Source organism: Abramis brama, assembly GCF_963993115.1.
Source record: "Abramis brama genome assembly, chromosome: 12".
Taxonomy (NCBI): domain Eukaryota; kingdom Metazoa; phylum Chordata; class Actinopteri; order Cypriniformes; family Leuciscidae; genus Abramis; species Abramis brama.
The window spans coordinates 40,789,233-40,807,006 of NC_139974.1; the positions used below are offsets into that span (position 1 = coordinate 40,789,233).

At 38.3% G+C, this 17,774-nt stretch overlaps 1 protein-coding gene across 1 annotated transcript in view; it reads right to left on the bottom strand.

The window, feature by feature from the left end:
- Positions 1–15,003, bottom strand: part of LOC311093321 (fucolectin-1-like) — a 144,444-nt gene extending 129,441 nt beyond the window's left edge. The window contains exon 1 of the mRNA XM_084130637.1: positions 14,972–15,003. Coding sequence (XP_083986763.1) covers positions 14,972–14,993 — 22 coding nt within the window. The 5' untranslated portion in view covers positions 14,994–15,003. The remainder of the gene's footprint in view (positions 1–14,971) is intronic.
- Between the last annotated feature and the right edge of the window lie 2,771 nt (positions 15,004–17,774).

A 17,774-nucleotide genomic window follows, 5' to 3' on the forward strand; every position in this document is an offset into this window, starting at 1 on the left:
TGGCTGAATGCATATGGAACACTTTTTTTGGAAACACTTCTGGAGTTTCGAAGTCACAATCTGATTGATTGTTTAGCATGTGGGAATGTGCTATATGGTGGATCCTTGGTAATATTGTGGTCGCAACACGGACCATTTAGTGGGTTGCATGCAGAGGCTCGCATGTTATGCTGTTGCACTGTTAATTCTCTATGTATGCGTTCAAACTTATTACTTAATAAACCACCACCCGTTGGGTGTTAAACAAGATTATCTGGAGTCTGTGAGTATAAAGACCAGAATATAACAACACCCACGGACCGTTGGCTGAATGCATATGGAACACTTATTTTGGAAACACTTCTGGAGTTTTGAAGTCACAATCTCTTTTTTCTTCACCTTCTTCTTAGCGTATGTCCCGCGCAGGCGCAGGATCCGCTTGTCGGCAAGCCTTTCTCCACTTTCTCCTGTCCAAGGCATCCTCGGGGGCGGCATCGATGTATTTCATGTCTTCCTTGATTCGGTTCATCCACCTCTTTTTCGGTCTTCCACGTGGTCTTTTCCCCTCAGGGCTGAGCCACAGTGCTCTTCTCGCCACTGACTCTTCGTCACTTCGGATCACATGGCCATACCATACCAGGCGGGCTTCTCGCATCTTCTCTGTGATTGGTGCTACTCCCATGATCTTCCTAACATCCTCATTCGTAGCGTGGTCCAGTCGGGTCAGTCCCAATATCCATCTGAGCATACGCATCTCCATCGTGTGGAGGGGCTGTTCGTGTTTGGTAGTTGCAGGCCAGCATTCTGCTCCATAGAGGGCGACTGGGCGGACTACCGTCTTGTAAACCTTTGCCTTGAGGTGGGTGGGCATGCGTCAATCACAGAGGCCACCAGTGACCTGGCGCCACTTCATCCAGGCAGCGTTGACTCTTGCTCTGGTGTCTGGAAGGCTGTCACCATTAGCCGAGAGGGTGGAGCCAAGGTACTTAAACTTCTACACCTTCTTCAGGTCCTTCCCATTGATGGTGATTGTGCCGTCGGTTTGGGCACCACCTTCCATGTATTCCGTTTTATCCAGGTTGAGCTTGAGGCCGCTTTCGCCAAGGTGGTCGTTCCACTGCTGCACTTGGACGTTGAGTTCCTGGCGGGTCCCTTTGGCAAGGAAGACGTCGTCAGCGTACAGCAGCGTCCATGGATGGTTTGTTTGAATGTCGGCTGTTACTGTGTCCATGCAGAGGACGAAAAGCAGCGGCGATAGGGCTGATCCCTGGTGTACGCCAACCTGGATGTCAAATGGTAGCGAGGTTCCAACAGGACACCGAACGCTGCTTGTGGTACCTAGGTAGAGGAGTTGGGTCCAGCGCACATACTCTTCTGGGACTTGGTGCGATCGAAGTGTTCGCCATATAAGATCGTGGGGAACTCTGTCAAAAGCTTTCTCCAAATCGAGGAAGGCCATATGGACCGGTACGTTCTTCTCCCTATGCCTCTCCATTAGCAGGCAGGTGGCGTAGATGGCATCTGTGGTTCCAGAGCCCTTGACAAAACCGCATTGGTTTGGCGTGATACTGATGATAGAGCGTAGGCGGGAGTCCAGGATGCGTTCAAATATCTTCATCGTGTGACATAGGAGTCGGATTGGCCGGTAGTTAGTGCACTCGCTGACATCACCTTTGCCTTTCCAGATCGGCACTGTGGTGCTAGTTGTCCAGGCTTGGGGAAGCTTGTTAACCGCAATGATTTGGTTGAAGAGTAGCGTGAGGATTTCTGCACCTCCGCATCCCATGAGTTTCCAGGCTTCGGCAGGAATGTCATCGGGTCCAGTTGCTTTCCCATTTTTCATCCTCTTGACAGCCTGTGACACTTCAGTGATGGTGATTAGTAGTACTGGACCGACAACGGGGTCCATGCTTGGTATTGGGGGGTGTTGGAACTCTTCATTGGAGATTCCGAAGGCAAGGTCATGGGCCTTGGCGCAGTCCAGGATGCGGCGACCATCGTCGTTGCGGGTACCATGCCCCGTCCACCATGTACTTGTTCGTAGCCATGTCTCGCTGATCCTACATGCCCATTTAGGTCTCCACCGATGAACAAGTACTCCTCTGGTTCCACAGTCAGCAGATGTGCATCCAGGTTTTCCCAGAATTCATCCTTCTCCTCGTCGGTGCAGCCAGTTTGGTGGGCGTAGCAGCAGATGACACGGATGGTGATTGATCCGGAGGCAATCTTGATGGAGATAATGTGGTCCGAGATGTTCGAGACATCGGTGATCTGGTTTTGGAATTGCTGATTGACGGCCACTGCGACTCCATTTCGCTTCGGGTTGATACCGTAGTAGATGAGTTTGTATCCTTCATGTGCCGATGTTTATGGTGGCCAATCGGATCCTTTGGACTAGCTTCTTTAGCCTGCCCCGTCCATGGGCAGGGAGCCCTAGCTCACTTCCCACGCCATCCAGGCGAAGACAGTGCGCGTCGCCTACGGGGAACGCACTAGCTTGATCGGGTACTTGGGATTGTGCTGCCATTTTGATGCGACCAAAGAATCACCCAGCCGATGTGTCGCTCCATCTGTCGCTGGGACCAGAGCCATCGTTAGCCGAGTGCCGAAGCTCTCGTTTCCAGCCGCCGCCACGTGGAGGAGATGGTTGGATTTTGGCGGCCAAAGTCGAAGTCACAATCTGATTGACTAAATTCTAAATGGATGTCCGAGAGATGCGTGTGTCGCGTTCTTTATAGGTCTGTCTGGAAACAAATGCGTGACGCCAAAACACCTAGTGGAAGAAGAAAGCTGTTGCGTTTACAACTGTGACAATGAGCGCTTACCAGGATCAACTAAAAGTTGGATTTTCAAAAGAGGTTCACTGCTCCATTGTTGCAGTAAACTTGAATACCGTTCTTGAATTAATCATTTATTAGATGCACGCCGGTCTGTTATTGTAGCGACATTAACATTATATTGGCGAACTGTGATTCAATTAAAATTGTAAAATGAAAATTAATTTATGGTGTTTTTGAGTTGGGATAACATGAACCATTTTTGTTGACAGCTTAAACTGGACAGTGGATTTACCAGATTGCTCCACATGAGATTGGGGTTCTAAACTCAAAACATCCTCCAATACATTCATGCATGTCCTACACATTACATTATGATATTAAAGCAAGGCGAATTTTCTATACAAAACACTTTGTTAGTGTGAAGTTTTTACAACATGTTGTACAATTTAACAGTAAATTTTAGTAGTATTCACAGATAAATGTAATAATAGTAATGATATCAATGAAGTTTTAAAAAATATATATATCATTGTGTTCTTCTATCAAAACACTTTTCCTGGCATGCAAGAAAAGGCATGGCATGTAGTTTTGTCATGTCAGTATGAAAAGTATGTGTGCTTAATGTAAACGGTACTCTTTCATTTGTGCAGTTAGGTACTTTTTGGTTGTGTTTACTTTAAGTAATAAAGGAAGAAATGTAGCGCTCAGTAAACATAATGTTAGCAAGACTTTGGATATGCAAAATCTCCAAGCCTTATGTTTAAGCCTCTCTATGTTTTGTTTCTTTGCAATAAATTCACAAATTTAAGCCAGCTACACTCCACAGTGAATCTCTGTGTTTTGTAAATAAAGTGAAATAATTCCTCTGTGTATCTATTATATCACACAGACTCTTAAAGTTTAGTCCTCGATCTTGTATCAAACAGCAAAAAAAGTTGTAGAATGATGTGTTTGAGTTAATTTGCATTGCATGTCCAGTTGCTGAAACAATAAATATCATGCAGACCAAATTTTTGTTTAAACACGGCAAGCTTGGTAACATTTTAATCATCAAAATTTTTGTAATTGTACTGTAATAAATGAGTATCTTTAATTTTGGGGTACTGAAAGATAGCTTCAATTAATAGAAAGTTTTCCAACCACAGTGATTACTGTTTTAATCCTAGTTGAATTCTTCTACATTTTAATTTCATCATTAGCTGAATTGTGTTGCTGTGTTATCGATTTTTTATTTTTATTTTTCGGTGGTAAAAATATCTGTCTCATGCACTGTAGTGTTTCATTGATAACTTCATGTATACAGTACAAATCATACTTATTTTTTTGTGAATCCATAACATGAAGACACATGAAGACTTGAAGTATTGGTGCAGAATGCATTCAATCATATTGTGGTTAAGTAAATTGATTATATTTATATATTAAGTGAATTCAGGTTTGACATTTCATCAGTTTATGCATTCCTTGTTTCTTTTGAACAGAACTTGCTTATGCAGGAACTTCTCATCATGTAATCGGATACTTAATGTGTGATCTTGTGATCAGGATGTCATCCTCAATTCTGTGGGTAATTCCACAACTTCAATTGTGTTTATCTTTGTTTGCATTAATGTCACATGTTTTGCAGGAATAGTATGGATGTTTTGGTCTCAGAATTACAGATTTCGAGATCTGTGTTTTTGGCAAACTGTCTAAATGCAATATTTTTTTTAATAAAATAATGATTTTAAATCATAATCACCAGTTGTATTTATATAAAAAAAATAACCTTGATATTTTTTTTATTCCCACTTTCTGACTTTTGAGTGAAATAGTCTAGAACTGAAAATGCTACAGAGACAATTTTATAAAATATTTGTCAGAACAAGACAGAACCTATTTAAAACACTCCAAATACTTTTGCTGCTAGTTCAGTTTATTTATTTGAAATGAGTTGCACTTGCAACATTTGATTTCATTACACTCAATTTACTTAAAATTGTTAACGAATCATGCTTGAGTTGGAATTACATGAATATTTTTTTGTTGACAGCTGAAACTGTACAGTCGATTTCCCAGCATGCTCCGCATGGGATTGAGATGCTGTCAAAACATCCTCCATTACATTCAAGTTTGTCCGCATATTATGATCTTACAATGCAATTAACTTACAAAACACTTTGTTAGAGTGAAGTTCTTTCAACATGAACATATTAACAGGATTTGAGTTAAACTTCAGTACCATTTACTGATCATTGTAATAATTATTATGCTAACATTTTAATTTTATAATCATAATATCATTATTTATGTTCTTATATCACAACACTTCTCCTGGCATACAGGAAAAATTATTCAAATATTGTGTAGTTTTGTCATAAGAAAAGGATGTGTGCTCAATGTAAACAGTACTCTTTTATTTCTGCAGTTCTGGTTGTGTCTGCTTTCTCATTCAATAAGGAAGAAATGTAGCGCTCAGTAAACACATCATCACCACAATGTAAACCTTTCAAGACTTTGGACATGCAAATTAATCTGTCAGTAGCGTCAGATATAAGGGATTTTGAAAAGGCTGTTTCAAGCATTGTCATTTTTTTTTACCATTTTTTTTATTATTATTGCCTTTAAGTGTGGAAAAGGTTTTGTCACTGCTTATAGGTTTGGGATTATTAAAAAAAAAAAATTGCCTGACTTGACTGTATCCTGCAAAGTCTCCTCCTTTTTGGTGTTATAGAAATGGCCATTAGTGCTCTCTCTCTCTCTCTCTCTCTCTTCACTTCCATGTCCCCCTTTGCTGCTCCTCCACGTTTTACAGCCCTCACTTCATCGTACCCAAGAAAGGCAGTGGGTTACAACTGTTCTTGGATCTGCATGTCTTGAATCAGGTCTTTCTCAAGCTTCGGTTTAAGATACTAAAGCGGAACACTTCCCATAAATCCTGGTGTACTCGTCTATGCTAATATTATTCTCTCTGTTTATCCCGAGGTTTACCGCAGTCTGCCGGATCCAGATCTGATGAAGGACCTGTGCCTGGACACACACACACACATTCTGTGGGTAATTTCACAACTTCAATTGTGTTTATCTTTGTTTGCATTAATGTCACATGTTTTGCAGGAATAGTATGGATGTTTTGGTCTCAGAATTACAGATTTCGAGATCTGTGTTTTTGGCAAACTGTCTAAATGCAATATTTATTTTAATAAAATAATGATTTTAAATCATAATCACCAGTTGTATTTATATAAAAAAAATAACCTTGAAATTTTTTTTATTCCCACTTTCTGACTTTTGAGTGAAATAGTCTAGAACTGAAAATGCTACAGAGACAATTTTATAAAATATTTGTCAGAACAAGACATTTAAAACACTCCAAATACTTTTGCTGCTAGTTCAGTTTATTTATTTGAAATGAGTTGCACTTGCAACATTTGAATTCATTACACTCAATTTACTTAAAATTGTTAACGAATCATGCTTGAGTTGGAATAACATGAATATTTTTTTGTTGACAGCTGAAACTGTACAGTTGATCTCCCAGCATGCTCCACATGGGATTGAGATGCTAAACTCAAAACATCCTCCATTACATTCAAGTTTGTCTGTATATTATGATCTTACAATGCAATAACAAAAGTAATAACATTTTAATTTTATAATAATAATATCATTATTTATGTTCTTATATCACAACACTTCTCCTGGCATACAGGAAAAATTATTCAAATATTGGGTAGTTTTGTCATAAGAAAAGGATGTGTGCTCAATGTAAACAGTACTCTTTTATTTGTGCAGTTCTGGTTGTGTCTGCTTTCTCATTCAATAAGGAAGAAATGTAGCGCTCAGTAAACACAACATCAGCACAATGTAAACCTTTCAAGACTTTGGACATGCAATTTAATCATCGGTAATGGCAGATATAAGGGATTGAAAAGGCTGTTTCAAGCATTGTCATTTTTTTTTTACATTTTTTTATTATTATTGCCTTTAAGTGTGGAAAAGTTTTTGTCACTGCTTATAGGTTTGGGATTATTAAAAAAAAAAATTGCCTGACTTGACTGTATCCTGCAAAGTCTCCTCCTTTTTGGTGTTATAGAAATGGCCATTAGTGCTCTCTCTCTCTCTCTCTCTCTCTCTCTCTCTCTTCACTTCCATGTCCCCCTTTGCTGCTCCTCCACGTTTTACAGCCCTCACTTCATCGTACCCAAGTAAGGCAGTGGGTTACGACTAGTGATGGGTCGTTCGCGAATGAGCCGGATCTATGAGCCGGCTCTTGTCGGTGAACGACGGGAGCCGGCTCGCATATCTGAAGAGCCGACTCTATTTTTAAAAATATTGCCTATAGAAATTAAATCATTATGTAGGCTAATAATGAAATAATTCATGATTTTAATTGCATTTTAAATAATTGACTAATTCAAAAACCAACAAAAACATAATTATATAGGCCTAAAGGCGCACACACATTTGTTTCGACTGTCTGATCAGCCTCACATTCAGTTCCTGTCAATCATACACGCGATGTCAACCAATTAAACTGCATGAGGGAGGGCCGAGCTAACTCACACACACACACACACACACACACACACACTAGAGATACGGATAAACCGTGGATCAGGCGGATGACGTGACGAAAAATAATATTTTAATTAAATTCGGGCGGGTGCCGGTTGAACCAATCAAATAAAAAAAAAGTTTGCCACTAAGCAAACCTGCAAGCTATGCCCAGCTGTCTACTATTGGAGGAGGCCTAAACGTCTCTTAGATGAGACCGCATGGGTTATTTTGTTATTTTATTTCGATATTAATTATATTTTAAAACAGCCAATCGTAGCCTACTACCTCTGTGGAATATGCATTTAAAAGAGAGTTATGGTCTGATATGACTCAGAAATGACATCGGGCAATTGCAGCGCAAGATGTTCAGAAGAACGCAAGAGCTAAACTTCTACAAGCTCAATAGCCTAATATAGCCTACACATTAAAAAGTAAAAAAAGAAGGTAAGAAAAATAGTCAGCCATAACTTTGCCCAATAGCCTAATAAGATGTGCAAGGCAAGCAGGCTAGTTATGGGGTTGTTATGGACAATTAAAATTTTGAATATTCACGTTGCACAGTTGTGTGGTGGACTTTCAGCGAGTTAAAACATATATTTTTTAAAGAGCCGTTTGTGAGTCAAAAAGAGCCGGCTCTTTTCAGTGAGCCGAGTCAAACGAGCCGGCTCACGAAAAAGAGCCGGAATGCCCATCACTAGTTACGACTGTTCTTGGATCTGCATGTCTTGAATCAGGTCTTTCTCAAGCTTCGGTTTAAGATACTAAAGCGGAACACTTCCCATAAATCCTGATGTACTCGTCTATGCTAATATTATTCTCTCTGTTTATCCCGAGGTTTACCGCAGTCCGCCGGATCCAGATCTGATGAAGGACCTGCGCCTGGACACACACACACACACACACACACTCCAGATCTGATGAAGGACCTGCGCCTGGACACACACACACACACACACACACTCCAGATCTGATGAAGGACCTGTGCATGGACACACTTACACACACACACACACACACACACACACACACACACACACTCCAGATCTGATGAAGGACCTGTGCATGGACACACTCACACACACACACACACACACACACACACACAGTCCAGATCTGATGTTTTTGGAGCGAGAGAAAATCACAACGCTCCGACATTTAAAAAATCCGCTCCTCGCTCCTGGCAAAATTACGATTACCCCGCTCCTCGCTCCGCTCCCACTCCGCACCGCTCACATACTCTGGTTAGTGTGAAGTTCTTTCAACATGTACATGTTAACAGGATTTTAGTTAAATTCAGGTACAGTTCAGTACCATTTACTGTTCAATGTAATAATTGTTATGCTAACATTTAAATTTTATAATAATAATATCATTATTTATGTCCTTATATTACAACACTTTTCCTGGCATTCAAGGAAAAATTATTCAAATATTGTGTAGTTTTGTCATAAGTCAAGTCAAGTCAAGTCAACTTTATTTATATAGCGCCTTTCACAATACAGATTGTATCAAAGCAGCTTCACAGTATTAAATAAAATAGTACATCAGTGTTTGTTTCTGGTGTAAAACATCCACGTTTGGTAATGCAGATCAATAGCTGTTGAATCGATTAATCAATTTAAGTATCCCCAACTGAGCAAGCCAAAGGCAACAGTGGCAAGGAACCGAAAAACTCCATCAGGTGACCTAATGGAGAAAAAAAAACCTTGGGAGAACCCAGGCTCAGTCGGGGGCCAGTTCTCCTCTGGCGTTTATGAAGTAGAGACCGGATTTAACTGTAAGATTAAAATATTATATGAATGCCTGGCTGAAGAGATGCGTCTTTAATCTAGTTTTATACTGGGAGAGCGAATCTGAGAAACGAACAGTATCAGGAAGGCTATTCCAGAGTTTTGGAGCTAAATGTGAAAATGATCTCCCTCCTTTGGTGGATCTGGATATCCTAGGTATGACCAAAAGCCTCGAATTTAGTGATCTTAAAGAGCGCGATGGATTATAGGGCGATAGAAGATCCGTTAAATAAACTGGAGCTAAGCCGTTTAGGGCTTTATAAGTCAGTAGCAATACCTTGTAATTAATACGGACTATAGGTAACCAATGTAGTGATGATAAAATTGGTGTTATATGGTCAAACTTTCTTGATCTAGTAAGAACTCTAGCGGCGGCATTTTGGACTAACTGTAGCTTGTTTATTGAGGATGCAGGACAACCGGCTAATAAAGCATTACAGTAATCTAGTCTCGAGGTCATGAATGCATGAACTAACTTTTCTGCATCAGAAACTGATAGCATGTTACGTAACTTAGCAATATTTCTAAGGTGAAAAAAGGCTGTTTTTGTAACATATGAAATATGATTTTCAAAAGACAAGTTACAATCTAATATAACACCCAGGTCTTTTACTGTAGAGGATAAAGTAACAGGACACCCTACTATGTTAAAGTTGTATAGTGAGAGGTTTTGCGGGTGGTTTTTTGAACCGATAAGTATTACCTCTGTCTTATCTGGATTTAATAAAAGAAAATTGTGCGTCATCCAATCTTTTATATCTTTAACACACTCTGTCAATTTGGATAATTTAGCGTTTTCATCCGGCCGTGATGAAATATATAGTTGAGTGTCATCAGCATAACAATGGAAACTAATTCCATGTTTCCTTATAATATTTCCAAGTGGCAGCATATATATTGAGAATAATAGAGGGCCTAACACAGATCCTTGCGGCACTCCATAGTTTACTGGAGTTATGATCGATTTTTCTCCATTTAAATAGACAAAATGGTAGCGGTCAGATAGGTATGATCTGAACCAGCTTAATGCTTGTCCTTGAACACCAGTATAATTTTGTAGTCGATCTAAGAGTATTGTGTGATCTATAGTATCGAACGCAGCACTTAGATCAAGTAAAACTAATATTGAGATACAGCCTTGGTCAGAAGCTAAAAGTAAATCATTTGTGATTTTAACGAGCGCAGTTTCAGTGCTATGGTGCGGCCTGAATCCAGACTGAAACTTTTCATAGATGTCATTTTCTTGTAAGAAAGAGCCCAGTTGGGCGGACACAACTTTTTCTAGTATTTTAGACATAAAGGTAGATTTGAAATGGGTCTATAATTTGCTAGATTATGTGGATCTAATTGTGGTTTCTTAATGAGAGGTTTTATAACTGCCAGTTTAATTGTTCTTGGAACATGACCTAAAGATAAAGATGAGTTAATAATATTGAGGAGAGGCTCTTCCACTACAGGTAACACTTCTTTTAGTTTAGTTGGTATAGGATCTAATAAACATGTTGTTGTTTTAGATGAAGTGATAAGTTTATTTAACTCTTTTTGTTCTATAGTTGTAAAGCACTGTAATTGTTCTTGCGGGGTGATAATTGAGGCTGAATTATAAGGCGCGATTGAGGATTGAACGTTTACAATTGTGGTTCTGATGTTTTCTATTTTCTCAGTGAAGAACTTCATGAAATCATTACTACTAAACTGTAACGGAATATTATGTTCAGGAGACATCTGTTTATTTGTTAGTCTAGCCACGGTGTTAAATAAGAACCTAGGATTGTTTTGGTTGTTTTCTATTAGCTTGCGGAGATGCTCAGCCCTGGCCGCTTTTAGGGCCTTTTTATAACGTGACATACTGTCTTTCCATGCGATTGTAAAGACCTCTAAATTAGTTTTTTTCCATTTACGTTCTAAATTACGGGTTTGTCTCTTTAGAACATGCGTAGTATGTTGTACCATGGTGCTTTACTTTTCTTTCTGACCCTTTTTAATCTAATGGGTGCAACAATATCCAATGTTCCAGAGAGAATGGTGCTCATAGTGCTAGTTAATTCCTCTAGTTCATCTGTTTGTTTGGGTTCACTGAGCAGCTGAGACAGATCAGATAAGCAATTTGAAAAATTATCTATGGTGGATGGAAGGATTGTTCTGCCTAATCGATAACGCGGTGCAGCATGCAAGTTACCATGTAATGGTCAGTGACTTCCTCACTTTGTGGAATTATATCTATATCGGTTGGATCGGTTCCATATGATATAATTAAATCAAGTGTATGATTAAAACGATGAATTGGTCCGGTAACGTTTTGCTTGACCCCAAAGGAGTTTAATAAATCTGTAAACGCAGCCCCTAACGCATCATTTTGATTATCTACATGGATATTAAAGTCTCCAACAATTAATGCTTTATCGAAGTTAACTAATAGGTCTGAGAGAAAATCTGCAAACTCTTTTAGGAAATCAGCGTAAGGCCCAGGCGGTCTATATACGGTAGCCAAGGCTAGAGATAATAGGGATGTTTTTCGAACATCTAAGAGCGTAACATTTAGTACAAGTACTTCAAACGAAATAAACTTATAGCCCGTTTTCTGAGTAACATTGAGAATAATCTCTATAGATTGTTGCAACACCGCCGCCACGACCAATCAGATGGGGCTCATGCTTATAGGAGTATCCTGATGGAGTAGACTCACTTAGACCGAAATAATCATTTGGTTTAAGCCAGGTTTCAGTAAGGCAAAGTACATCGAAGCTATTATCTGTGACTATTTCATTTACAATAACTGCCTTAGGTGTGAGTGATCTAATGTTTAGAAGACCTAGCTTTAGAAATTGTTTTTGATTACAAATAGCAACATTTTTTGGTTTAACAACAATTAGATTTTCCTAGATCCTGCAGTAAATGTTTTATTTGATCTCACTAAACGAGGAATAGACACAGTTTCTATGCAATGTTCAACACTAGTATTTATATCAGTTAAATTGGTGCAGCAGAGACTATGATTTGGACTTTTGGTTACTAGTGGAAAAGCCTAGGATGCTCCCAAAACAGATTCCAATTATTTACAAAGAGCAGTTTCTGCTCATTGCACCATGACATTAACCATTCATTTAGCGCGAATAATCTACTAAACTTTTCATGACCTAGTCGGTACAGTTTCGACGCGCTCGTTCAGAATCTCGGGAACGCGAGCGGCGATTTCAGAAACACGAGCACCAGGAAAGCAGTGACTGTGCACTAGAGATGCGCGGATGGGCTATTATTTCATCCGCAACCGCATCTCAAAACTCATCATCTGTCCGCCATCCATCCGCACCACGTTTTTGACCATTTTTCAAAACCGCACCCGCCCGCCATCCGCTGAATGTATACATATATTTTTCATTTGATTGGTTCATTTGAATGGTTCAACCGCCCGCCACCCGTCTGAATTTAATTAAAATATTATTTTTCGTCTTTCATCCGCCCGATCCGCGGTTTATCCGCGGAGTCCGCGGCTGTAACTGCCAACGGCGCATCTCTACTGTGCACCTTACTTTTATTTAACGTAATGTGTACGTGTCGAACGATGGAGTCGCCCGATGATCACAGCATGCGCTCTGTTTCGCGAAGAGGGGAGAAGCCGTTTTGTGTGGATATCTCGAAAACCGGGAGGGTCGGAGAGAGTTTTCTTGGTCTAGACCTGACTCGCGTCTTCCGCTGCGGAACCATCCAGGCTTCGTGGTGGCGTGTTGGAGCCGGAGTGAACGAGACCATGGCTGATCGCGACCTCGACGCTCAGGATGCTGTTGAGAAAACGCACAGAGTAGACGAGGTCGGAGTCAGCGTGTTAGTAACGTTAATCTCTGATTTGTGTGCATCGGCGCGTGATGTTTCAAGAGCCAAACGCCGGTCTATTAGCTCGGCTTGTCTCACTAAAAGGTCGTGGATCTGTTTCTCAACAGTTTCCAGCTCGGACTGCAATGCGTGCAGCTAAAAAATGTGTCCTCACCTGCACCAAAAGGTAGACTACTTACATCTGATATATTCGCCATTTTAACAGATGGACAGTAACGTTAAGTTAGCAACGACGCTACCAGTGATGCTATCAATATTAATACTAATTTATGACTGAAGTCTTGGATATAATCCGTCTTTTTAGTGGTACGGGTGTAGAGTAGACGCACGATAGGCGAAAACATTTTTGTTTGTAAGCGAGTGTTGAGAAGACGCGTTCAGCCGTGATCCACGGACGTAATCTTTAGGAGTATCCAGCGTTGGATCACTAATAGGCTTGAGACGCGTCTGCTCAACAGTCCGCGTTGTAACTATGAGGTGAGGAAAAGTAAAAAAATGTTCATTGTAAGTGAGTTTAAAGAGAAATCAAGAATTATAAATCAATCGATGGAGCTCCAAAGACAACAACGCGTTCAGACGCGACGCATGCACATTCGAAAACAGCTCGTTCAGGACGAGCTGTTTTCGTATTGTACATGACTGTACAATATCTCTTAAATGTTTGTCTTGCTAGGAATATTTTTTCTTCACGGAAGCTTTGCGTTTATTACAAGCGAGCTTATAAAATATTTCAACTCAAATCAATATTGAGTGTCCAACATTATTTCTTTTGTGGCTAGTAGCCATGTAGTGTCTTGATCACCCTGTCGGGTTTATTTTGCGATAATATCCGTTTTGATGTACATTATCCCTTATTGGTTTGCAAATGTTCAGTAAGAATATTATACATGCGTTATTGACAACATTGAAAGTAATGAAGAGCACTCACTTGGACCACAAACGTATGATGGAGTGTCCAATACTGTTAATAAAATAACTGTTATACACACATTAATAAGTACATTAATTATATCCCAGTCTTCCCTCTCTGTCCCTTACCTGCAAACACCTCGACTTCACACAGAGTGAGGATTTCATTATTCCCAGGTAAAAATATGTTGACATATCGGCCATTAACAGACTCAAATGAAAATGTTTGTGTGCCATTAGGAGGAGTGAGAATTGTTGCAACCCTGCAAATACATGAACAGTGTTAAAATGAAAACCAGAGGCTATGCAACAAATCACGTCTAACCAATTCAATTTAGCTGTATTGAAATCAAATGGTTTTGTATAGCACTGCTACAAGAAACAATGGTCTAAACCTACAAATGTTAATCACAATCTGAATAAAATATGTTCAAGTACATCTCCATGGCTGTGGCTCGATGAGTGGTTGGTGTGTGGAGTTACAATTTTACCTTTTCTTATTAAACCAGATTGAACATCATAAACATGGGAAGATGATAGAACAATTGAAACATCTTACAGCTCATTGTTGTTTCCGTTGTTGTCCAGCTTGTTACCAATACGAATCTGAGCTCCTCTAAGCCGCTCTTTGCAACAGTCTCCACGATTAGTGATGGTAACGTTGCTTACACTGTAGACATTTCCAAGGTCGACTCTCCACCATGGATTAAACTCCCTTTTAGTGAAAGTGCATGAGTCCTTGTAATCTGAGTCTCTGTTTCCATCTATGGCATTTTGAGCATCTCGCTGTGGGTGGCCTAAGGAGGACTGCACAGCCATGCCATTAAGAGCAAGATTCCCTGTTCAAGATGATAGGAAAAAAAAAAAAAAAAAAAAAAAAATAATATATATATATATATATATATATATATATATATATATATATATATATATATATATATATATATATATATATATATATATATATATATATATATATATGACAGGTTCAAAGCATTACAAAAAAATATAGATAAATCACATTTTAATTACCATATGTCAGAATATAATTTTAATAAATGAATCTGCTAAATATGTAATGACACACAATGGTTACAGATTTTTTAAATCCAGGCATTTTTACTTGTATTATTGTAAATGTACCTTTGGAATCAGCGGCACACATCCCAGTAAAAAGTGTTAGAAATAAAACACACATGTCCATCCTGATATAAGACATAACACATCTCATATCAGCATATGAAAGAATAATTCAATTTCTCACTTAAAGTAACAAACCGCTAATGTAATTATAAAATAGAAAACCATGACTTAAACATGACTTAAAGTGAGTAATGTGACTAACCTGCCTCTGTTCTTTGGTTTTTAAATGCCTTTGCAGAGTTTGCTTTATTTTTATTTTATTTCAGTTCATCTTGCTATGATCAAAACAGCACCAATGCTATATTTTCTAAATGTCAATTTAACAAACAAGTATTCATTACTTCAATGAGCTCATTATAGTGGCATTAAATTACATTGTTTAAATTACTACATTTTTAGCTAACTGTGACCTAGTATATACATTTTAGTATATTTACATTTCTGAAATGAATAACTTGGACAGTTACCTCTGATAACAGATCAAGTTGTATTTCTATAAAGCTGCTTTGAAATGATGTGCAATGTGAAAAGCGCTATACAAATAAACATGGATTGAATCTTCTACGCCCATGATACTAAGACAATTTGGTAAAACTTTACAACAGTGTTATAGTTAACCTATACAAATTAATTTATTTAGCTTTATTAAGGATTATTCTATATTTAATTTACACATTTTTGTGCCTGAACACTACTGTAAAACCTGAAGAACTTGTTTGTATAATTTGTACCTTTATTCGATTGTATTTGTTATTACTTGTAATTTGATCATCTTAGCAACTGTTAAATTGTTAACTTTCTTTAACATTAAATATCAAAATACTTAATTCTATTTCATTTAGGTTTCTCAATTTATCTTTGGCTGCCTTATGATTTTCTAATTCATCAAAGTTTACGTAAGCAGATGTAGCTCATGTGGACATCATAAATACTGTATAATATGATGTTTTGATTACATTCCCAAACCCTGAACAAATGTTTCTTTCTTTTGGAACTTTGTTATTTTGTTGTGCTTAAATATCGCTGTAATTATTAACTTCCTCCTTTTAGATTCCTTAGATTAGTTTTGTTTTGAGAAACCGAGGTACTATAATAAAATCTACAAGCAGACATAAGATAATTTTAGAGTGTTGGAAAGTATTAAATAAGTGTTATTTAATGCCATTTAGAATAATAAGCAATAAACACTATTGGCATGTCGAATTAGTCGACGCTGAATCAACTGGCAGCCGAAGAGAGCCTTCAGTGTTAGAATGAACACACAAAAGCATTACTTAATATTTTAACCAGATTAGCATGCTAAAACAACTTGATGCAAATGTATATTATGGTTAATCTAATATCTGAAAAGCCACATTAAAAAGAATGGAAACTGGTTAGCATGTTAATCATTAGCATGCTAAGACAACAAACACAGGCAGAGTCAACTTTGGAGAGATATTTCCCAGGAACGGTAGCAAAGGACACAAGAAATCCATAGACACCCAAGATCATGATTCTGATAAAACGGTTCAAAAAAGATTAGCAAATATAGCCAATTTTTCCAATCTCATGACCTGTAGAAAATTGACCAAAATTTCAGATCATGGTTCCAAAGAAGTGTACCAATCGGCCGAGATACAGCCTCTGAACCAATTTTAGGTCGACCATGTGAGTACACGACATAACTTCTAAAGAAATATGAATAAAAAACCCTGTTCAGTCATCTGATCAGATTTGACAAAATTGGACAATTTTAAGGAATAGCGAAAAAACTTAATCCTGTTCTTTTCAAAACTGCCGCTACTGTAATTGGATTCTTGATATAAGATGTTTAATGTGATCAGTATCATATGAGGAATCAGGTGTACTACATTTTATCTTTCTAGATCAAATGGTTCAAAAGTTAGAACCATTTCAATGCAACATTTTTGAACTGGTGGTGGCGCTATAGAGTTTGTCCTGGACACTCCAAAGTTTGTCAAATTACTTTGCTTTACCATCATTACAAGTGTGACAAGTTTCATAATTTTCCTACTTACAGTTTATATGGCTGGCATTGACTCACATTAGGGAAAAATAATAAGAAAACTAACAGATTCCAAGTATAATGTTAGAGTGTAGAAACATTCAACTCACCTGGAATTCATCAATGTATCAACCTCACAGAAGACCTTCACAATTCAGCAGTTATCTGCTTTAAAAAAATAAAATAAAAAAATACTGTCACGGTTTGGTGCAGGCAGAAGATGTTCAAACTTCAGAAGAAGATTCAAAAGTTCCAATACAAACTTCTACTAACAATATAGTGCAAACAGGTACAGACAGGCAGGAGGTACACACACCTTAAATATGACGGAGATCAGAGCAGGACTGACTGAACTGACAGAACTTAAATACAAACACAGATTCCACTGATTAACAGAACACAGGTGAGACAGATGACAATAATGACTAAACAGGTGATACAACTGAACTGATAATGACGGTAACCGTAGAAACAAAGGAGTGGCGGAAAAGAACAAAGGCAAACAGGAGCCAATCAAAACTCAAACTGAAAGTCCAAACAAACGCTGCATGTGACAATTACGTTTTTATATAAACAACAAATAGCAATTGTTTATAAACAATTGCTATATTTATTTGTTATCCAATATATTATTCATATGAGAAATATCATTCCCTGTCAAAACATTTCAAACCAAAAATGTGCTATTAAACATAGATATGAATATTGATACGAACCAGCAGTCTGAAGAAGGTCTAGTTGAATAATATTCTGCTCAGAAATTTACACACACTCACACTTATTGTTCTTCTTAAG